The sequence below is a fragment of the Monodon monoceros genome, unplaced genomic scaffold (genome assembly GCF_005190385.1).
Source record: "Monodon monoceros isolate NGI ecotype Baffin Bay Population unplaced genomic scaffold, NGI_Narwhal_1 Super_Scaffold_18, whole genome shotgun sequence".
Taxonomy (NCBI): Eukaryota; Metazoa; Chordata; class Mammalia; order Artiodactyla; family Monodontidae; genus Monodon; species Monodon monoceros.
The window spans coordinates 68,561,928-68,584,052 of record NW_021703774.1 but is presented as its reverse complement, the minus strand read 5'-3'; the positions used below and the strand labels follow the sequence as shown (position 1 = coordinate 68,584,052).

Here is a 22,125-nt window from a genome sequence, read left to right as displayed (position 1 = left end):
AGGGTGCCCCAAGAAAGGTGGGGTACATACAGGTTGGCGGCCTCCGGAGTGACGCCTTCTCCCAGGCTCTGTGCGCGGGCTGTGGGGAGGCGGACGCTGGCCGCGAGGTGGCGCCCGGCTCGGGTTGCCTCCGCGCGGAGGCTGCGGCGCGAGGTGCACAGAAGCGCCCGGGCCCTGGACCAAGGGGGCGGGCAGAGGCGGAGACTCCGCCGAACACTGCTTCCCTGGATCACACCCTCCCTCAGGGTGCTTTCCGGCGGCCAGAGAAGCGGAGAGGCCTTTTCCCGGTGCTCCTCTCCCAGTCTGGGATGCTGTCGGTCGGTCCCCGGGTTGTATCTTTAATAAGGTAACGGTTGTTGGGCCTCAGTGGGAAGGTGCCTGACGTAGACGATCTCACTGATTCCCCTGCACCACCCCACTTTGCAGATAAGAAAGCTGAGGCCGGAGAGGCGGAGTACCCCAAGGCCGCACAGCTGGTGAAGAGTCGAGGAGGGACTCGGGCCCGGGGCCCCTGCTCTTCTCCCCTGCTCATCCCCTCTCTGCGCCCGATCCAGTCTGTCGGGTCGGCCCCGCCGCTCGGCCTCAGTGGTCCCACCCCTACACAGCCTCCCTCCCGGGCATTCTGGATCTCCCCTCCCCCGGCTCCCGGTTTCCTTGTCAAAACTTCCTGCCTTGGCTAGGGCCCGAGTTCCCACCCCCTTCCTGCCCCCCGCCCCTCCGCGCCCCTCCCCGCCCAGCGATCCACAACTTTCGGCCACTCCGCCGCTCTCGCAGTCGGCCTGGGACTCCACGCAGGGACCCCCGCCCTGTCCTCCTCCAGGCCCACCCCGGCGGTCCCCACCCCAGGCGGACGGCGAGATAGGGTCCCGAGGCAGGTGAGTGACCGCGCGCCCCTGGTCCCGCGACCACCCTGCACTGGGGGACCTCTGGGTGGGGGGGAAAAGAAAGACCGACAGAGAGACCTGAAGGGGATGGGGCAGTGGAGAGGGGCCAAAGGGGATTGGGGGTTTCCATCCATAATGAAACAGCATGTAAATGACATGCAAATGAAGCTGTTTCCTAGCCCCTTATATGAGACTTTGTGTGTCCAGCGGCTGCCACCACCACACTGGCCCCCTTTCAGGGCTGGAGAGAGAAGCCCTCTGCTTGGCTGAAGGGATGTGTAGTGCTAAGAGCACCCACATTGGAGTCAAGGCTGCCCAGGTTCGAATCTCGACTCCTCTCCTTACTACCTGTAGGATCTTGGTCAAGAGACTTCACCTCTGTGTCTCAGTTTCTCATTTCTAAAAGGGGAATAATACGATATAGTGCCTACCTTATGGGGTTGCTGTGAGGCTAAGATGAGCATAAACATGTCTCCTGCTTAGAACCGTGCCTGCTCAGTGTTTATTACAGTGTTGGCCCTCTCCCCACCAGGAGACACGTTTGAGGAGGATGGAGGGAAGGGACCCAGGTTTACAGGTCCCTGGGGCTCATAGTTTTGCCGGTTTGAGGACTAAGAAGTTGGCCCAAGGCCTCAGGCATGTGGATCCCCAGAAAGCCCCATGGGCTGGTATGTGTGAGGGGGAGTGAGGGTGGGGGGCCCCGGAGCCCAGGCCCCAGCAAGGCCATCCCTCACCCCCACCCCATCTCCGGCCTCCAGTAGTGAACTTTCAGCTGTCCTGCTCTGGCCTTTTATGAGTGGCCTCTCCCGAGCTTGGGCTGTGACCCTAGTCCCCGGGGATGGGAACAGCTTGTGCTGGTCCGAGTTTCCCAGGCTCCCAGACTCAGCCAGACCTCGGCTCCAGGCAGGATTGGGCAAGGGGTCAGCTCTCAACCCGGGCCTAAGCTGGGCCTGGGGGGTCGGGGAGCTGTCTGAGTCCCACCCCATCCCAATCCATGATACAGTCCCTCTGTGTGGGCATGCGGGAGCCAGGGTGTGGGACAGCTCTCCTCTCTCCAGCTCTCTGTCTCCTGCTGCTGCCTCTCCCACTTCTGAGGTCTCCCAAAGTCTACCCGCTAAACTTGCCATTGCAGTTGGGGCTACCCTCCCTGCCACCTAGGAGCTGGGTTAGCCAGGCTCCCCTCTGTCTTCCTCTCTTCAATGGGAGGTGAAGTCGAGGGTTGGCATCTGTTTCTACACTACCCCCCCCCACACACACACCCGCCGCTTCCATCCCCTATCAGACTTTCCCAGAAGAGGAAACCAGCTCTGCAGGCAGCCCCATCCACAATTCGGAAACCTGGATAGAGATAGAGGTCGCTGGGCTGCTGTCTGCCTCCCCCCACCAACACATTCTGCTGGAGAGGGGACCTGGGCCAGGCAGGGCCTCCACCACAGTGCTCGGAGCTTCTCCTTTGAGCAGCCTTGGAAACCTTGAAAGAGAGCCCTCCCGGGATGCAAGAGGGGCCCTAGGGCCCATCCTAGCTCTGGGGAGGGTGTCTATACCAGTCCTGGGAGAGGTACCATAGAGGCTTCTCTATGGGAGAGAAGCCAGCAGGAGGAGCAAGAGAAGACGGGGGAGGAGAGAGGGAAAGACAACGACAGAGATACAGAGAGACAGACAGTCACCAACAGACAAGGAAGACACAGGCAGAGGCATAGAGACTTCTGGAAACAACAAGGCCCAGAGGGAAGCGAGAGGCATATTTGGAAAAACAGAGCAGAGACTGAGAGAAAGAACAAGAAGGTGGTAGAGGAAGTAAAACAGGAGGAAGTCCGAAGACCAAAGAGAAATCACAGGGGTAGAAGGACCTAAAGGGAGCAGCACAGCCTTCGGAGCTTGATAGACGTGGTCCAAATCCCCACCCCGCCTTTGGTGGGCTGTGTGACCTTGGGCAAATGACTTAACCTCTTCGGGATTTCTTTTTTCTCTTCCTTCCTTCCTTTCTTTTCTTTCTTTCTTTCTTTTCTTTCTTCCTTCCTCCCTCCCTCTCTTTCCCTTTCTTTCTTGCTTGCTTTCTTGCTTTCTTTCTTCTTCCTTTCTTTCTGCATGGCTTGTGGAATCTTAGTTCCCCTACCAGGGATTGAACCTGGGCCCTCGCAGTAAAAGCGCTGAGTCCTAACCACTGGACCGCCGGGGAACTCCCTGGGATTTCTTCATCTATGTAACAGGTGGCATAATAGTACCTATTTTCTAGGACTGCTGAGAGGATGAAAAGAAAGGATCCAGCTCACAATATGCATTTAACAAGGGGTAGGAATTGGTGTTAGAGCACCCACACATGGCCAGATGGAGGTCTCCAGAAACAGCACCGGGTGGGTGCTGGGCCATGGAGCCTCGTGAGTCCCCTTTCCTGCCTGTGCCTCCTACCCCACCCCACATAGTGGCATCTGAGGCCTAGTCCGTCAGTGTAGGAGGTGGTGTGTGGATGGGCAGTGAGGGGCGTAGTCCCTGGGCCGGAGGTTCAGGATAAGGGCTCAGGCCCTGCGTGCGGGCACACTCCCTCCTCTCCAGGTGACTCAGTGTCCTGCACTCCCATGCACTCAGCCCAGAGGAACTTGGAGGCCAGCCCTGAGGAATTCCTGCCTGAGGTCGGGAGAGCAGGTCTGGAGACGCCTTTTACTGTGTAATGTTGGGAAGTTCTTTCTGAACTCCACCTTCCATCGACTTACCAGTGTTGTGTCTTGAGGGCCCTAGAAGGAAGGTCCTGCTGTCTGGTGAGCCGGGAGAAGCCACAGCCTCCAAACATCTCTCCCTGTCCTGTTTCCCACAGAGTAAGGTTGGGCTTACTCAAGTCGGAAAGGATTTAGAGTTTATCAGTCCATCCGCTCCACACCATGTTTAATTACTGCCCACTGGGTGCCAGGCACCCTAGGTGCGTGTGTGTAGGTGCTGGCCAGTGCTGGGGACACAGTGGTCAGGCAGGCAGAGAAGTGCCCTGACCCCACGGTGCTCCATTCCAGTGGGGAAGACAGACCTTAATAAAAATATAATGACCACGGGATGGGAACCTTGAGGGAACACCTGGGGGGCAAGCAGCCCACTAATAGAGCCTGGGACAAGAATGGAATTGGAGGCTGTCCCAGCCTGGTAGGGAAACCAGACTCGCAAGCTGGCAGTCACAAGATGGGGTATATTACCTCATCCGTCCATCAGACTTGAGGTGCTCCCGGGCCTGTGAACTCCTGACTTGACCTGGGTTAGTCCCACCTGCCCCCAGAGGAGGGACACTGGTGCCTTCGGGGAATTGAGTTTGGGGAAGTGTTGGGCCTCTCGGGGACTGGTCTATGTCCAGTATGGAGCCGGCCTCAGGGAAGAACTGGGATCCTTTCGGCCACAGGGGTCCGTGTTGAGTGTGCTAAGAGCCTGGAGGAAGGTCCAAGGAAAGGGAGGAACAGGTGAGGTGCGGAGCCACTGAGGGGGCTTCCTGGAGGAGACTGGCCTAGAAGGATGGGTAGGACCTGGGCATTCCAGGGGTGGCCTGGGCAGAGGTGGCCGTGTGGTGAGAGGCATGTCCAGTGTGATGGGAGCAGAGGCTGGCCACCTGGGCCCTGGGCGCCCTTTCCTGTAGCGTGGGGAGCCACAGAGGCATTAGAGGGAGACAGTGGCCAGAGCAGAGCTGCGCTTTCCAACAGTATCTGGGGGTGGCAATCAGCAGGGGGAGCTGCTCCCTGGCCTGTGTCACCCCAGGGCTTACCTCCCAACCCCCACTGCTTTGTTCTTTGAAGCAGATTCTAATCCTGCTGTTGCCTCTGCCGACCAGTTGGCCCTTGGGCAAGTCTTTTTACCTGAGACCCTCCATGGTCTCTCCTGTGAAATGGAGAGGGGTAACAATCACTCCACCTGTGGGTGGTGGTGAGGGTCCGGACTGGCTCTAGCTTCCAGTAGGCACGTGCTGAATGTTTGGTGAATCAGAGTCCCTGCAGTTTCTCTATTTCCTGATGAGTAAACAGGTCGGGCTGAGGACCCTCTAGCTTCTGTTTCCTGAGCCACAGAGAACACAAGGCCGGCCCCTCACCCCTGCTCCCTCCCCGCCCAGCCTCTGGAGCACATGCAGGCTTCCTGTCCCTCCATCCGGCAGACATGCCTGGCGTGCCGAAGGCCTGGCTTGGCTGGATGTAGGAGGGGCTCTATGTGTGTGTGTACAAGCGTGTACACGGGTGTTCTGAGTGGCACGTGGAGCAGAGAAGTCTAGGCTGCTGGCGGAGCTGGGTTAGAGGGCATCCCTGTATGGGGAGGGAAGGGAAGTCTTTGGACTCAGGATCACACTGCTGAGTGGGAAGGACTAAGTGATCCTGTCTCCATGGCAGAGGTTAGGAAAGGGCACAGAGGACAGACACAGACACAGGGGAGATCCTGAAAGACAAGAGAGCTACAGGGCGAGGCAACCTTGGCACCAAGCTAAGACACAGGGCTCAATTTGTGGATCATGGCTGGAGTCCAGCCTACACTCCATACCTGAAGGTGGATTCCCTAGTGCAGTGAACATACTGCGCAACTGTACACGGTAGCCTTGATATAGAAAAGGAAGGAGAGAGGCAGAAGAGACCAAGAAACTGATGGAGGAAGAAAAAAAAGAAAGCAGAGAGTTTCTGATGAAGAGCAAGACAAAAGGCAAAAAGAAAGAGGCAGAGAGCCTAGAACTTGGAGGATTCTGTTTTTGCATCGACACATGTCCACTGAGCAGCCTCTGGTCTGAGGCTCAGTTCCAGGATGGTCATTGGAACTGACAGTTCCAACCCCCACTGAACCCTGGGAGATATGGGGTGTTATTCTCCCATTTTACAGATGAGGAAATGGAGGCTCACAGGGCTCAAGTGACATGCTTGAGGCCGTACAGCTTTTAAGTACTAGAAGCTTTGGCCTCCAAGATGGGAAGTGGGGGAGAGAGAGACAGAGAGGAGGCACCCGTGGAAACAAGCAAGAAGCTGGAGTTGGTGCTCAGGCTGAGGGCTGGGGGGAAGTAGAATGCAGGCGTCCTGCCTCATCAACCGCCTTTGGCTTGGAGACATACCTGGCAGGCAGCCCATCGTTCTGGGGGATCAGGTTCTCTGGGGAGCCTAGTCCCCTCCCCTCCTCACTTCCTTTCTCTCTGTCAGCATCTAAGGCCCTATTCCCATTCCCGGATCATCCTGGGGGTTCTTCAGGAAAAAAAAGAGAAAGAAACAGCTTTTCCTGGAATTCATACTCAAAGAGTATGACAGTGCCAAGGGGAGTGGAGAAGGGGTGTGATAGGTGCAGGACTGAGGCTGAGGGTGCCATCGTGGAGACTGCAGTTGCTCATCGAGCTTCTTATGTAGCTCTCTAAACACTTACCTGTATCAACTCACGTATTACTCCGCAGAACAGTCCCACAAAGGGAAGTACCATTATCCTCTCCATTTTAGAGATGAGGGAACTGAGAGATGGGATTCGAACCCAGGTTTGAATGGGGGGTGGGTGGGAGGGGATGCAGAGCTCAGAGGGTATCCTTTGCTGTACCACCTCCCAGAGAAGAGCAGCTGGAAGGGAGCTGGTGGGGAAGTTCCTCTTGCTGTCTCACTTCCATCAGCCCCACTCTTGTTCTCTGCCTTCTATAGACATGGATCATCTCCTGTCCACTAGGAGCTCTACTCCCCTCTCAGAGGCCCCAGACTCATCCCCCTCCTCCTAGCAGGGTTAGGATTAGAGTACAGTGAGGGTAGAGGGACTCCCCACCAGAGGAATCAGGCTGAACAGAAGAGCAGGGGAGGCGAGCTGGGTTGGGCCCTGTGTGGGCTTGGAGGCCGAGAGGGCAGGGATACTGGGGGCTCGCGCAGGCGGGACTGGGGACTGGGGTGGGGGGGGCCTGGCCAGGCGCCCAGCTGCTTTGCATCTCGAGGTGAAGGAGAGAGAAGTGTCAGCTCATTCTTGACTGTAAACACATCCCGGTTCCCACGCCTGTGATCGCGTTCTTGCGGCAGCCCCCAGCCTGATCCCCTTCTCCTGTCCAGCCCCCTGCCAGGCTCCCCCTCTCCATAACCAAGGCTGTTAAAAAGAGATGTAAAGCCCCTGGAATTCCCGCCTGGGCTCGGGAGAGCCTGGAACCGCAGGGATGGGTCTGCCAGTCTGGGTTTGGATCCCAGCTCTGATATTACTGGCTGTGTGGCCCTGGGCAGGGAACTTACCCTCTCCTTGCCTGTTTCGTCATCAGTAAAATGAATAATCATACCTACCACAGTGGGTTGACATAAGCTTTACACGAAATGATCCATAGAAATTGCTCAGCACTCTGCCCGTGCCAACACAGTGAACAACATATGGGGTCGCACTAGTTTTCCAATTGTGAGGGAAGGTGTGTGGGTCCCTCAATCCAGAGGTGCCATGGAGGAAGGGGGCTGAGTAGGGGAAAGGCAGGGGTCATCTGTATGGGAAGAGGGAGAAGGGAGCCTACAGTGGGGGCCCCTGGGGTCAGATGGGGAGCCACTAGTTGTCTGATTTAAACCCCTTGAAGGGGCACGTGTGATCACAATAGCCCCCGTTCTGCTGGGACTGGAGGTGCTGGGGAAGGGTGGGCCAGGGTCTCAGGTTCCCTAGCCCCTCAGGGACAAAGGCTTAGATGGGAACAAGCCTAGGCAGCCAGGCTGGAGCTCTGGGCTCCTGGTCTGGCGGGTGTTCCCTCCTCAGGGTCTGGGGCTGGTGAGGCCAAACCCTGCCCCTCTCTGCCAGGATCCCCATCTCCTCTCTCCCCTCCCTGCGGACCACCCACTGATCTCACCGACCCCATCCTGGCTTCCAGCCCCTTCCACTGACCAGCTGAGACCTTCTCTGTTCTCCAGTCCTACCCTGAAGCCCTTGGGAAAACAGAATCTCCCCACCCCTCTAGTTATCAGGGTCAACCCCCTGGGATTAGGGTCAGACCCTCTGCATGCTCCCCTGCCCATCTCGAGGTCCCCCTCAAAGTCCCCCGGGGGGAACCATTTCCTCCAGAAGTTGGTTAAGAGGAGGTGGCTGGTGGGAGGGGGCTGCTGTAGATGAGAGGAAGGACAGCCCCTCCCCTTTGCACCTCATCAGGGCCTTCCTGCTGCAGGTCTTGTCCGTGTCACCGCAGCCTCGAGCTCCGCGGACAGATCCAGGCCCAGGTAAGTCTGGGGGTCCCTGCGTGGCTGGAGATGAGGCTCGCCCAGGGACAAGGGTGATGACCCTGTATCCAGACAGATTGAGCTCCAATTGGAGGACAGGACCCGCATGCCAGGGGCACAGCGGGGCTGCAGGAAGAGGGGAGTGTGGACCAGACTGAGGGATGAAGAGGGGGAGATACGTGGGGGGCTTGGGGTCCTGTCCATGGGCTTGCTGCCATGCACACTCGAGGGAGAAGTGGGGAGAAGGTCAGCTGGGATCAGACAGGGTGGGCCTGGGAAGGTGACCAGAGCAGGGCTGGGGTGAAGGGCAGGGTCTGGGGATGTTGGGAGAGGGAGCCAACTGTTGGGGAGGGAACTGGGGGTTGTGTGGTGGAAGGGCCAGACTATGAAGGGCTGAAGGGCACTCCTGACTGTGGCCTGGCTCCCTGAGGCCAGGCTGCATCCCTCCTCCCCCCCCACTCCCCACCCTCCCCCACATCCTACCTTCCAAGTTCAGGGTGGTGGGAGGACAGAGCCACCCCATGCTCCGCCCATGATCATGCTGCCTGCTGCCCTCCCCACATACACACATTCTAGCCAGGCTCTGTTTCCTGTTGTCAGGCTCCATATCATGAGCACCGGGATCCCCCAGGACACTCTCTGGGCTCCTCAGGCCCTGGGGCCCAAGGGCCCTGTCCCCTGCCCCCGGCTCACCTGAGTTTCTCAGGCCCCAGGATGCCATAGAGGCCTGGTGAGTTACCTGGGGACTGAGGATGGATGGGAGGGACACAGAAAAGACTACAGGTGGAGATCTGCCCTGGCGGAGCTGTGATGGGGCCACTAACCAGAGTCATGGGCAGGCCTTGCTGCTTTGCAAGACAGGAGGGGGGTGGCGGGTAGAAATTTGCGGTGGGTAGGAGGGAGCCTGGGGAGGAGAGGTGGGCCAGCCCAGCCGCTGAGAGGGTGGGGAGCAGGCTGGAGGGTTTACTGGTGGGGCAGAACGCAGCAGTGGGGTGCGGTTAGGTTAGGGAGCATCCCTCTGAGCGCTGCCCTGATGGGAGCTGAGAGTGGCCCGCTGGGACCCTGGGAGTGTGTGGGTGGAGGGCCTGGGGTGGGGCCTGGAGGCAGGCATTCCAGAGATACTCAGGGGGCTAAGGGGCCAGCTACCACGACCTTTCTCTCTTCTCGGGGAAAATTATAAGCAGATGTGGACGCCTCAGGGCGGCGTAGAGGAGGGAGCCGAGCCGGGGCAAGTTAACAGAGAATCTGAAACTGGCGGGGTGGGGGGTGGCGGGTGCTCAAGGGCCTCTGCTGCTCCTGAGCTCAGGAGCCAGAAAGAGACTCCTCTGAGGTCCTGACCTGCTTCCCACCCACTGGGGGAGGCCAGGGGGTGGAGGAGAGGGGGAGGAGCCCATTTCCAGATGGCTGGTGGGTGGTCACAGGGAGGTGGCGGCTTCTCCTGAAGTCTGAGGCCAGGCTGGGGACTCCCTGGGTGATAGCACCTAGAGCTGGGTGCAGAGGTATGCTGGCAAGGCTTTAGCAACCGGCTTCGGTGGGGGGCTGGGTGGGGGGCTGGCCCTGATTTGTGATGTTTGCTGATTTCCACCCCCGTGCTTGGTTTCAAGCTACTACTGTGACAGCACTGAACAAGGAGTTGGGAAGAGAAGTCATGATTGGCTCTCAGAAGTCAGTATGGGCCGTGCCAGCACACCAGTGGTGGGGAGGGGCCTCCTTCAAGGTCACCTGGACCTAGCCCTACTCCCACCCCATAAAGCAGGAAGCCCCTAACAGCATCAGGGTGGTTTTGGCCTCTGCCTGCCTACATCCAGTGATGGGGGGCTCACCACCCGAGGTCGCTGATTCCATCACAGAACTGCTTTGACCGTTGGAAAGTTCTTCCTCTAACTGAGCCCAAGTTGGCTTCCCTTATAACTTCCCTTCATCGGCTCCAATTTCACACCTTGGTATAATATCAAAGTGCCCTGGGTAGGGGCTGTGCTGGGGATTGGGAATTCAGGCACAGGTCCCTGCCTCTAGAGGTCATGGTCAGGGAACAGGCACTAGAACAGTGGTGTGTGGGTGAATGGTGCTGGGGGTCCCGGAAGGGATGGGTGGGGGCAGTCTGCCAGTGTGGATCGGGAAGCAGGGCAGGGAAAGAGGGGTGACACTTGGGCTAGACCTTGAAAGGTGAGTGCTTAAAGTGAAGAATGGGGGGGAGGACGTCCAGACAGAGGAAACCGTGTGAGAAAGTCTCAGAGGCATGGCCATGCTCCACCTGGTCAGGAATCAGACCTGGAGCCTGGGAAGCCTGGGCCAGAGGACCAGAGCCTCATCTCTTCTGCCACCCCTGCTTGGTCTCTGCAGAGACTTGGCCCTCCAGGTTTGTGGCTGCAGTGCCCCTCACCTGCTCCACACCTGGCCCTGTCACAGGCCTCAGCAATGTCACCACCTCTGCGGGCCCTCTTTCTCCTGGCCCTGGGCCTGGGGCTGGCTGGAACCCTCAACCCCAAGGACCCCAACACCTGCAGCTTCTGGGAAAGGTGAGAGAGGGCCCCTGCTGTGCCTTGAGGGCTGCAAGCCCCCAGCTCCCCATTCTCCCCACTGGGGCTCCTCTTTCCAGTTCCCTCCCTTGCCTCCTTCCCTTTCTCCAGCCCTCACCTCCCTCCTATTTCTGCTTCTACTCTCTCTGCTCCCCTAGATGGGATGCCTCTGATTCCATCCCCATCTTGATCTTGTCTCAGTCTCCATCTCAGCTGTGACCCTGTCCTTTCTTTATCCCCATCCCTTGGTCCCTGTGCGAGGCTAGCTGCAGGACAGAGCACAGGGTAGGAGCCATTCACTATGGGACAAGCAGAGGGGCTGGCCCAGGGAGAGCCCAGGGGACAGGGCTGGGCAACAAGGCCCAGGGCAAGATTTGGCCAGAAGTGCTTCAACCCATCTCCATCAGCTGGGCCCAGAAATCAGTTCTAGCTCAATTTCCCCACATAGGGAGAAGGAGGCGGTGGGGAATGGAGGGCTGGAATGGAATATTCCCAGGAATATTCCAACTCTGGGAGGATCCCTCCAGATTTGAAGCAGGACAGATGGGGGGGGGTCCATCCTAGGCTCGAGGGAGCAAGCCTAAATATCCCCCACTGTGGCCAAGCCCTCGCACCCCCGCTCAGCTCTGCCAGCTCAGACCTCTCTCCCTGCCCTGGGCCCCGACTCCATTCCCTGTCTTGCAGCTTCACCACCACAACCAAGGAGTCACACTCCCGCCCCTTCAGCCTGCTCCCCTCGGAGCCCTGTGACCGGCCCTGGGAGAGCCCGCACACCTGCCCCCGGCCCACGTGAGTGCCCGTCCCCCTCCATCGGCAGATGGGTGCCAGAGGAGCTGCCTCGGCCCGGGCCTTGCCCCTCTGTACCCCCATTCTTTTCTCAGAACCTTTAGAGTTCAGAGGAAGCATCTGGCCTCAGGGCACTCAAGGCATGTTGTGTGTGGGGTATGTGTGTTTGGGGTGTGCAGGTATGGTGTATTGTGTGCATGTGTGTGGCCGGATGGGAGGCAAGGAGGGAATGTTCTATGCTACCCCAGCTCAGAGTGTTGGGCAGTGCCCCAGGCCTCCCCCAGTGCCGCACTGTGGAAGGTTGGAAGCCGGGGCCTCGGCGGGGAGGACTGAGGGCCACCTCTGGGTCTCCGCCAGGGTTGTCTACCGGACCGTGTACCGCCAGGTGGTGAAGACGGAGCACCGAATGCGCCTGCAGTGCTGCCGGGGCTTCTATGAGAGCAGCGGAGCCTGTGTCCGTGAGTCCTGGGTGGGGCCGTGGAATGAGTGGAGCCTAGGCCACCTAGTCCTTCCCTGCCCTCACCAGGGTGGGGCTACTCCTCTGCTCTCCGCTGGCCCTGTTGTCTCTAGGGACAAAGCTGCCACTTCATACCTCTGTCTCTAGCTGTCCCTACGTCTCTCCCACCCTCTCTCTCCATGTCCCTCAGCAGTCTCTGGCTCTGCATCTCTGTCTCTGGGCTGCCTGTATCTCTCTGTCACCGTGTCTCAGGACTCCGTGTCTGGCACTCTCTCTGACTCTTCCTGTCCCTGTCTCTCTGTTGCTATCTGTCTCGACCTGTCGCCGTCCAGTCTTTCCTGTCCCCCGCCCCCAGTACCCTGAAACCCCCAGAGCAGAGCCCGCTCTGTCTGTCTTTCTCCTTCTCTCAGCCTTGGACCATCACCAGCCCCTACAGAGACCCCTGCCCAGCCCGAGCCCCCAGCCCAGCCCCTACCCTCTCTCTGGACAGCATCCATGTCTGGTCCCTATGTGAGGAAACCCGCCTGCCCATTTCCCAACAAGGTGCTTCCAGAATTTCACAGAAAGGAGCTCGGGAGTCCGGAATCCTGAGATCTTGACAAGCTCTGACCTGAGTTGCTTTACTCTCAGTCTCTTTGCATCTTAGAGGCAGAACTGCTGCTTGGCGAACTCCAGGTCCCTGGTGTGGGAGGAAGCTGGGGTTAGGCTTCAGAGAATAAAAGGTGGGTACGGCAGGGGTGGAAGCATCTTCTCACACACACCCCACCCCATCTCTGCCCCAGCGCTTTGTGCTCGGGAGTGTGTTCATGGCCGCTGCGTGGCACCCAATCAGTGCCAATGTGTGCAAGACTGGCGGGGCGACGACTGCTCCAGTGGTGAGTGGCTGGTGACGGCAGGGCATGACCCCTTGTGCCTCCAGGGATGCAGAAGCCTTGGGCACACCCTCCCTACCAGGGCACAGGTGCTTAGGCCCCCAGGGCGATCACCCAGCAGAGTCCCACTGCAGCCAGCAGCCTTTTCTGGAGGTGTGGTACAGCGGGAGGGGCCAAAGCCGGGCATGGGGGCATGTGTGGGGGCCAGGACACAGAGACGGGGACTAACTGGAGGCTGGGGAGGGGAAAGACCCCTGGTGACCCCCTTCCGCTCTCCCATCCCACAGCTTGTGCCCTGGGAGTTTGGGGGCCACAGTGTGACAAGCCCTGCAACTGCGGCAACAGCAGCTCCTGTGACCCCAAGAGTGGGGCATGTTCCTGTCCCTCTGGGCTGCAGCCTCCACACTGCTTTCGGCCCTGCTCCCCTGGCCGCTATGGCCCTGCCTGCCAGTTCAGCTGCCAGTGCCATGGGGCACCCTGTGACCCACAGACCGGAGCCTGCCTCTGCCCCCCAGAGAGAACTGGGCCCAGGTGTGTAACAGGAGGAACACACACTAATGGGATCGCAGACACAGGATGCACGGGCATACGTGGGGACACAAGGGGACTCAGCATCCCAAACGTGGGGTTGGAGTCAAGAGGCCCAGATCCTGGTCCCAGCTTTGCTGCTCGCTGGATGAGCAACCTTGAGCAAATCATTGACTCTTCACGTGTTTGTTTCCGGTCTGTAAAATGGGAGCAGTATTGTCCACCTAGAAGGTTTGCTGTGAAGATAACATGAACTAGCGTGTGAGCGAAAGCGCGTCCCAAATTGGGGCTGAGATAGGGACGCAGAGAACCCTACTGCAAGGCAGGGTGCAGGGAGAGCTGGGGAGTCACAGGAGGGAGAATGTGCATCTAGCTGGAGATCAAAGATCCAGCTTCATGGAGGAGCTCTGGCGTTGAGCCCTCAGGATAGAAAACCATGGCAGGCAGACGTGTTGCCCCCAGAGGGACGAGCATGAGCAAAGGTAGAGGTGGAGCAGAGGGTGCGTGGAGAGCACACGCCACCCATGGCTCTTCGCTCTACCCCTCCTGATGGGGCTGGGTGTCCCTGCCATTTCCAGTCCTGGAAACGTTTGTTTTTTGATCCCTGCAGTACCCAACAGGGAAGCGGGGGTGAGACTCACTGAGCCCTGGGGTCGGGCCTTCCTCCTGGGGAGGGCCTGTTTGTGGTTGACCAGCCCTTGGAGGCAAAGGGGGAAGCAGGTACTGCTTGTTTACATACTGACCTCACCCCCTCTGCCCAACAGCTGCGAGGTGTTCTGTTCACAGGACAGTGTTGGTGGCTTCTGCCCCAGCACCCCTCCTTGCCAAAATGGGGGTGTCTTCCAGGCCTCTCGGGGCTCCTGCAGCTGCCCACCTGGCTGGATGGTATGAAGGGTGGGGCCTGTGGGTATGAATTCTGTGGGCGGTTCTCTATAGGGCTCCCAGGAGGATGTGTGTGAGGGGGGTAGGCTGTGTGGGCCCTGGAGAGGTTTGAGGGTTTGGGGTGTAGGGGTATTGACGGGTCCTGTGGCCATGGGGAGAGGGCTGGGCTCCTGGGGGTCTGTCGACCTCTCACCCCCACAGGGCACCATCTGTTCCCTGCCCTGCCCCGAGGGCTCCTATGGACCCAACTGCTCCCAGGAATGTCGCTGTCACAACGGAGGCCTCTGCGACCGGTTCACCGGGCAGTGTCGCTGCGCTCCGGGATACACAGGGGACCGGTGAGTGGTGTTGGCCTGGGGTGGGAGTGGCCTGGGGTGGGCCGGGGTCGGCGGCGGGCGGCGTGGCCAGGCTCACTCCCGCGAGGTGCCCAGGTGCCGTGAAGAGTGCCCCGTGGGCCGCTTCGGGCAGGACTGTGCTGAGACTTGCGACTGCGCCACGGGCGCCCGCTGCTTCCCGGCCAACGGCGCGTGTCTGTGCGAACACGGCTTCACTGGGGACCGCTGCGCCGAACGTCTCTGCCCCGACGGCCTCTACGGCCTCAGCTGCCAGATGCCCTGCACCTGCGACCCGGAACACAGTCTCAAGTAGGCCGCGGGCACTGTGGTCAAGGGGTCTGGAGGCCAATGGGAGAGGCCTTCGGTGCTGAAGCCACCGGAGTCACAAAAAGGACTTAGGGCGGGGCAGATCTCACAGAAGGGAAAGGGGAGGGGCCTCGGGGACGGGGAGAGACCGCTCTCGGAACAGCACCGAGCCTCCCCGATGTCCCCCTCAATTCGGCGATGCTCGGCTCCCACCACGCGGAGGGGGCGGGGAAGTCGACCTGCGGACCCGGCCTCAGACCGCTCCGCGACCCCGCCTCCGCCCGCAGCTGCCACCCGATGAGCGGGGAGTGCTCTTGCCTGCCGGGCTGGGCGGGCCTCCACTGCAACGAGAGCTGCCCGCAGGACACGCACGGGCCCGGCTGCCAGGAGCACTGCCTCTGCCTGCACGGCGGCGTCTGCCAGCCCGACAGCGGCCTCTGCCGGTGCGCGCCCGGCTACACGGTGAGGCGCGCCCCGCCGCGAGGGAGGTGCCGGAGAGGCCCGGGAGCCCGCCCGCTCCTCTCACTGGTGCTCCCGCCCGCTCTCAGGGCCCGCACTGCGCTAGCCTCTGTCCCCCTGACACCTATGGAGTCAACTGCTCCGCACGCTGCTCCTGCGAAAATGCCATCGCCTGCTCGCCCATCGACGGCACCTGCGTCTGCAAGGAAGGTAACGGGTTGGGATCTCCCGGAAGGGGATTTGGGGGCGGGGCCATGCGAAGAAGGGAGAGACCAAGGGTAGGGGCAGGCCAAGGGTAGGGGAGAGGCTGCAGGTTAAGGGTGGAGGCACTGGTCAGCAGCTGGACTGCTGGGAAAGTAGCCAGGCTACTTCCTTCCTGGAATATCCGCTTTGCTTTTTTTCAACCACAAAAATCCCAATTGTCCTTAAAGGCCCAGGCCAGAGGTACCTCTTTGCAGATCATTCCTCATCCTCAGACACACAGAATCACAGAATGGCAGCTCCAGCAAGGGCCTCGGAGATCCACCAGGGGTGGCACGTTGGCAACCTTTAGGCTAGATTCGGACACAGATATGTTTTGTTTGACTAGCTCTCTATCATATTTAACAAAAGTCCAGTCTCCAGTCCCCACTCCTCCCTATTGTCTTACACATGATCTGGGGAACTCATTTAGTTACCTGTTGGGGCCTCTGTAAGCATTTGGGTTTGCTGCCACCCTCCTTCATTTTGCAGAAGAGGCAACCAAGACCCAGAAGGTGGTGGTGCATCCCCAGCGGTCTTTCAACCTTCTGTCCAACATCCAACAGTTTCTATGCTTGTCTCCTATGCGGCCATGGGCATCCCCACCCCCAGCCCCAGCTCATAGCGCAGAGCCTGGCAGAGCCAATGCCCAGTGTGTGCTTGCTCAGGAGGGGAGCCAGGTCCCCATGCCTACTTGCAAGTCCCCTCTTCCAGGTTGGCAGCATGGTAACTGCTCCGTGCCCTGCCCGCCTGGAACCTGGGGCTTTGGTTGCAATGCCAGCTGCCAGTGTGCCCACGAGGCAGCCTGCAGCCCCCAAACTGGAGCCTGTACCTGTACCCCTGGGTGGCACGGGACCCACTGCCAGCTCCCCTGCCTGGTAAGTGCACAACAGTCTGCCTGCCTGGGGGAGGGAAGGGCACAGCACCCCCCAACTGACTGGCCTATCCTACCCTCCACTCCCTCTCCAAGAAGGGGATGTTTGGTGAAGGCTGTGCCAGCCGCTGTGACTGTGACCATTCTGATGGCTGTGACCCTGTTCACGGACACTGCCAGTGCCAAGCTGGCTGGACAGGTGAGCGTTCTGGGTGTCCAGGCCCCAGGCTTACTGTGGAGTTGGGGGGTGCATCCCACAGGACATGTGTTCAGAAGAAACCCTATGGAAGGGGGGCCACAGGCCAGTCTCATCCTACCCCTCTCACAGGTACCCGCTGCCACCTGCCCTGCCCTGAGGGCTTCTGGGGAGCCAACTGTAGCAACACCTGCACCTGCAAGAATGGGGGCACCTGCATCCCTGAGAATGGCAATTGTGTGTGTGCACCTGGATTCCGAGGCCCCTCCTGCCAGAGATGTGAGGCTCCCTCCCCTCCCCCTGCCTGCCAACAGTAATGTGCAGTGTAGTGTCAGATGCCTGAAGCTCCCACTCTACCCATCTTGGTCTCTTGTGCTGACTCCAGTCTTTGGGCCGGTTGCTGCAGTGGGAAGGAGGGAGGGAGAGAGTGGGGTCACGGGCTGACTGGGGGTTGGCCCCTGCCCCTGGTCACCACGAGCCCCTTTCCCCCAGCCTGTCAGCCCGGCCGCTACGGCAAACGCTGTGTGCCCTGCAAGTGTGCTAACCACTCCTCCTGCCACCCTTCGAATGGGACCTGCTACTGCATGGCTGGCTGGACAGGCCCTGACTGCTCCCAACGTATGTGGTGGCTCATGTGTCTGAGCATGTGTGCATGCTGAGGGGGTGGGCTGAGGACCAGAGGCTTCCTTTCCCCTGCTCCTGGGTATAAAAGCCTCTGAACCCACCTTGATTCAGCCATTTATATAAACACTATAAACAAAAATTTATTGGGCGTCACCTACATGCTGGGTATTGTTCTAGGATGCAGCAACGAACGGATCAGGGAAAAAAATTCCCTGCCCTTCTGCATGGGAGGCCCGAGAAAAGCAGTGTTTGTACGGGGGCGGGGAAAATCATGAGCTCAGTTTTGGACATGTTCTTTTTTTCTTTTGGATTGCCAACTTATTTTTATTTATTTATACATGGCCTCTTTCCCACATAAATATAAGAAGGACATCATGGAAAAGATTAGTCCAGAAAACTGAGTCAAACAAATTTTGAAAAGGGGAAATGAGAAGCCATTACCATGAAAAAGATGGGCAGGGTAGAGGGAAGTAATCTTGGACAAGAGTTTTTCCATAGAATTCAGTAACTACTCTTAGATTTTTTTGCTAGTGTCAGATACACAAAAATTATGCCTTGAATAGTGTAGACACTTATTTCTCTCTTATGTTAAAAAAAAAAAAGGTCTAGAGCTAAGCAATATAGGATAGTTTGGAAGCCTTTGGTTGTCTGGCCCTGGTCACGTTATTTCGAAAGTCTATCAGATAGGCAAGCGCAGAAGTTAAGCAGGCAGCTGGGCACGTGGGTCTGGAGTTCAGGCAAGACACAGGGCTGCGGATAAGCATTTGTGAGTCATCAGTGTGTAGATACGGTTCAAAGCCTTGGTGCCCCTGGGGAGACCAAAGCTGAGCTGAAGAGTTCAGCGATGCTGGGGGCTGAGAAATCACTCAGGGGGGGCTGGCCCTGCCCGCCAGACAGGCTCCAACCTTGTCTCCTGCAGCGTGCCCTCTAGGACACTGGGGGGCCAACTGTGCCCAGCTCTGCCAGTGTCGCCATGGCGGGACCTGCCACCCCCAGCATGGGAGTTGTTTCTGCCCCCCAGGCCGGACCGGACATCTCTGCTTGGAAGGTACCAGCAGAAGGGGAACTCCATGCCCCTGCCTCCAAGTCAGCCCTAGCCTGAGGAGGGGACTGCTGTTCCCTGGCCCCTCTGATCCCCGCCCGCCTCCTCGGCTCTCTAAACAGGCTGCTCTCCAGGGGTGTTCGGTGCCAATTGTTCCCAGCCATGCCAGTGCGGTCCTGGAGAGAGGTGCCACCCAGAGACTGGGGCCTGTGTGTGTCCCCCAGGGCACAGTGGTGCCCCCTGCAGGATTGGTGAGTTCTCATCTAGCCCCCTCCCTACCCACACCCCGCCCCGCGCTGTCCCCAGGGAACCAGGACACAGGTACATGCCCAGGTCTCTGCTAGGTGGTACCCTTGTATCACCCTGCCCCTCTACTGGGGCCTGTCCCATGCATGCATCCCCAGCTCACCAGTAGGGCCAAGACACTGTCCTGAGTGACCACCCCATCCCCCACAGGAAGCCAGGAGCCATTCACCATGATGCCTACCTCTCCAGTGGCCTATAACTCACTCGGGGCAGTGATTGGCAGTGCAGTGCTGGGATCCCTGGTGGTGGCCCTGGTGGCGCTGTTCATTGGCTACCGCCATTGGCAAAAAGGCAAAGTGCACCATCACCTGGCAGTGGCCTACAGCAGCGGGCGGCTGGACGGCTCTGAGTACGTCATGCCAGGTGAGCTGGCCTGGGGGCGGGGACGCACATGAGTGGCTGGCTCTTAGGTACAGGGCAGATGGGGTATGGGGCTCCTGCATCCCTCCCTGGACCTTGTAGGTGGGAAGCGGGGAGTTGGAGAGAGTGAGAGAGGTCAGAAGGCTGATTAGGGATCTCCTGGAACAGGCCCAGGCTGGTCTCTGGCCGGGCAGGTCACCCTGCAACTGTGTCTGTCTGTGCAGATGTCCCTCCGAGCTACAGTCACTACTACTCCAACCCCAGCTACCACACCCTGTCTCAGTGCTCACCTAACCCCCCGCCCCCTAACAAGGTCAGTGTTGGGGGTGGGGATGCACTCTGGATGCCCTGTGGGCACAGCCCGGTTCTCCGGAAAGCTCCAGCTGTGCACGTCGCTCTCCCTGTCCTACCCCTCCCCTGCCAGGTCCCAGGCAGTCAGCTCTTTGCCAGCCTCCAGGCCCCTGAGCGGCCAGGTGGAGCCCACGGGCATGATAACAACCACGCCACACTGCCTGCTGACTGGAAGCACCGCCGGCAGCCCCCTCCAGGGCCTCTGGACAGGGGTAGGAGCCTGGGGCCCAAGGCCTCTGGTGAGGGGCCATGTGTACAGCCCAGCGTCCTGCTTCATCTGAGTGCGTGTGTCTGTGGAAAGGGATTCTGGGCCCCAGTTCTAGAGGAGGTGGGACCTTGGGCAGGGGACCAGGGGCCTGATTGCAGGTTGCTTTCTCCTCCTCAGGTAACAGCCACCTGGACCGAAGCTACAGCTGTAGCTACAGCAACAGGAATGGCCCAGGCCCCTTCTACAGTAAAGGTGAGGGCAGGGCAGGGCAGGGGAGCGAGGGAGGGAGCTGCGCTGGGGTTTAGGGGCCAGTGCCTCCACCGAGCCTGATTTCTTTCCCCTATCTTTAGGGCCCATCTCTGAAGAGGGGCTGGGGGCCAGCGTGGCTTCCCTGAGCAGTGAGAACCCCTACGCCACCATCCGGGACCTGCCCAGCCTGCTAGGGAGCCCCCGGGAGAGCAGCTACATGGAGATGAAAGGCCCTCCCTCAGGGTCTCCCCCCAGGCAGCCGCCTCAGCTCCGGGACAGCCAGAGGCGGCAACACCCCCAGCCAGAGAGAGACAGTGGCACCTATGAGCAGCCCAGCCCCCTGACCCATGGTGAGCCTTCCTTCTCCACTGGGGCAGAGAGAACAGGGACCAGGGAGGTGGGAAAAGAGAAGGGACAGAGGGCGAGAATGCGGAGTGGGCATGAAGTGGCGGCAAGACCAAGGCCTTTGGGGGTCAGACTTGGGCTCAAACCAGGCATGACGTTTGGGAAGTCACACTGCCTCTTAGAGCCTGTAGGTGGCGGTACCTCCCTCAGAGGGCTGAGTATTTGAAATGGTGGTTTTACAGCACCTGAGTTGTAGACTTGATACCCAGAAAAGGTGGGAACAAGGCAGGTGACAGAGCATCTTCCTATCCTGTGAGGTGGGCAGGTCGAGATGGGCTCCCCCACTGGCAGCTGAGGAGCTGCACAAACTGGCCTATAGCCAGGCACTATGCATCCGTCTTCCGGCAGAAGAGGCTGGAGAGGGGAGGAGAGTGGTGGGAAGTGGGAGGAGCCACCTCCTTCTCATCTTCATCCCTCTCTGTCTCCAGACCAAGACTCTGTGGGCTCCCAGCTGCCTCTGCCTCCGGGCCTGCCTCCTGGCCACTATGACTCACCCAAGAACAGCCACATACCTGGACACTATGACTTGCCTCCAGTACGGCATCCCCCGTCACCCCCACTTCGGCGCCAGGACCGTTGAGGAGCCAAGATGGTGTGCAGAGGTCAGCACACCGGTTCTTTGCTACTCAAGGCTAAGGACAGAGACCGCTGTACCCTGCCAGGAGCAGGGAGAGGACTGGCCGGCCGTGAACATGAACATGTTTAATAGAGGAAGTGAATGGAGAGGAGATGGGAGCCTGGCTCCCAGGTTCTACCATGGGAAACACTGGTCAGCAGGAAACCTGTGTTCCTTTTCCCCAACCCATTGCTCCCCAAGGCCCCCAGGGCCCTGTATACATAAACTGGTGGGTTGAATGTTGCTGGATAACTGATTTCAGATTGCTGTAAGAAGTGTATATTGGGTAACTTTTCTGTGCACTCCCGGGCTAGGCTCTGTGTGTGCGTGCATGCATGTTTTCAGAGGCGTACCAGGCACTGATCCTGTCCTGGGGCACTCACTATATAGTGGAGAGGCAGCCCAAACCCAGTTAAATCTAGAAATAGCGTGACTGGCCTCCCTGCATTCATTTGGTACTCCCGCCAACCAACTGCTTCAAAATACAAGCTGGTTAGCTTACCCCTGCCTGAAAGTCTCCGTGGGTGCCCCATGGCCCTTGGGCTACAGTCAGAATTGTCCAAAGCCTTAAAGGCTTTGCTGGCCTGGCCTGCCTGTCTCTTCAGCCTCACTCTGAACTGTGTTCCCTATCACTCTGCCCCAGTCACACTGGCCTCTACGTCCTCCTATCAGCCACACGTCTTCCTACTACAGGGACTTGGCACATCTGGAATGCTCTTCCTCCCCCACTCACCGGTTAACTCCTGCTTGTCCCTCACACCCCGTGTTCTCTTTCACAGCACTGATTACTGATGTGTTCATGCACCAGTTACCTGCAGAAGGCCTACAGGGTGCCAGGCACCTCTGTAATGTGTTTTTTTTTAGTGTGATTATTTGATTAATCTCTGCCTCCCCCACCAGACTCTTAAGTTCCCTGAAAGCAGGAATCCTGTGTTTATGTTCAACACTGGCTCCCCTTGGCACATGGTAGGCACTCAATAAATGTTCCCCCAAAGGCTGAGTGGCTGAGTGAGTTAAAACTACCAGTGGTAAGTGCTGGCAAGTGCTAAGATAGCTGGGCAAACTGGTGCTCTGAGAGCTGAAAGACTGCATAGGTCAGAGTCTTCCCCAAAGCGTGGCGTTTCTACAGGGGAACAGCACAAAAGCTCAATGGTGGGAAGGTCTGGGAGTGACGGTCGGGGAGGGGAACAGACTGGAGTGGGGAGGCTGGAGCCCGGAAAGCAGAGGGGAGAGAGTATACTCTGATGGGGGCCCGGTAGGGTCTAGGCTACCTGAGGACTTTGAATCCAAGATTTCTTGGAAGCGTGACCCGCCTCCTAAACTCGTTAGCGGATCAACTAAGTCCCCAGACCTCCAGGAGGCTACATAGATGGGGTCGAGATTACAAACCCAGAGCCACGCCAGCTCGCTAACTCGGTGGGTCTCTCTGGGCCTTTTCCATCAGGAGTCCTCTCCTTACAGGGTAGGAGGGCCGACCCCAGAGAGTG

The 22,125-nt window shown here is 59.0% G+C and overlaps 1 protein-coding gene across 16 annotated transcripts; it reads left to right on the top strand.

The window, feature by feature from the left end:
- The first annotated feature begins 741 nt into the window (after nucleotides 1-741).
- On the top strand, nucleotides 742-21,635 carry PEAR1 (platelet endothelial aggregation receptor 1). Of its 16 annotated transcripts, none has more exons than XM_029229215.1 (25): nucleotides 742-875; nucleotides 7,972-8,023; nucleotides 8,624-8,753; nucleotides 10,433-10,542; nucleotides 11,227-11,331; nucleotides 11,686-11,786; nucleotides 12,568-12,660; nucleotides 12,945-13,188; nucleotides 13,950-14,070; nucleotides 14,269-14,405; nucleotides 14,499-14,711; nucleotides 14,996-15,170; nucleotides 15,257-15,377; nucleotides 16,122-16,285; nucleotides 16,378-16,480; nucleotides 16,610-16,756; nucleotides 16,970-17,095; nucleotides 18,021-18,149; nucleotides 18,266-18,394; nucleotides 18,600-18,812; nucleotides 19,034-19,122; nucleotides 19,234-19,441; nucleotides 19,546-19,620; nucleotides 19,719-19,967; nucleotides 20,451-21,635. In XM_029229215.1, the coding sequence occupies exons 4-25, from the start codon at nucleotides 10,442-10,444 to the stop codon at nucleotides 20,600-20,602; spliced, it is 3,195 nt and encodes a 1,064-aa protein (XP_029085048.1). In that variant the 5' UTR covers nucleotides 742-875; nucleotides 7,972-8,023; nucleotides 8,624-8,753; nucleotides 10,433-10,441; the 3' UTR covers nucleotides 20,603-21,635. The 16 variants fall into 16 exon arrangements, 13 of the variants coding, with proteins under 13 accessions (XP_029085048.1, XP_029085043.1, XP_029085049.1 ...); XM_029229210.1 differs by having other exon boundaries at nucleotides 10,367-10,542; XM_029229211.1 differs by having other exon boundaries at nucleotides 785-875; nucleotides 7,956-8,023; nucleotides 10,367-10,542.
- The last annotated feature ends 490 nt before the right edge of the window (nucleotides 21,636-22,125 follow it).

Coding starts and splice junctions, on each gene's coding strand:
- PEAR1 (XM_029229207.1), top strand. CDS start 10,442: ATGTCACCACCTCTGCGGGCCCTCTTTCTCCTGGCCCTGGGCCTGGGG. Junction 17,096..18,020: donor AGGCCCTGACTGCTCCCAAC/GTATGTGGTGGC, acceptor TGTCTCCTGCAG/CGTGCCCTCTAGGACACTGG. Junction 19,968..20,450: donor GCCCAGCCCCCTGACCCATG/GTGAGCCTTCCT, acceptor CTCTGTCTCCAG/ACCAAGACTCTGTGGGCTCC.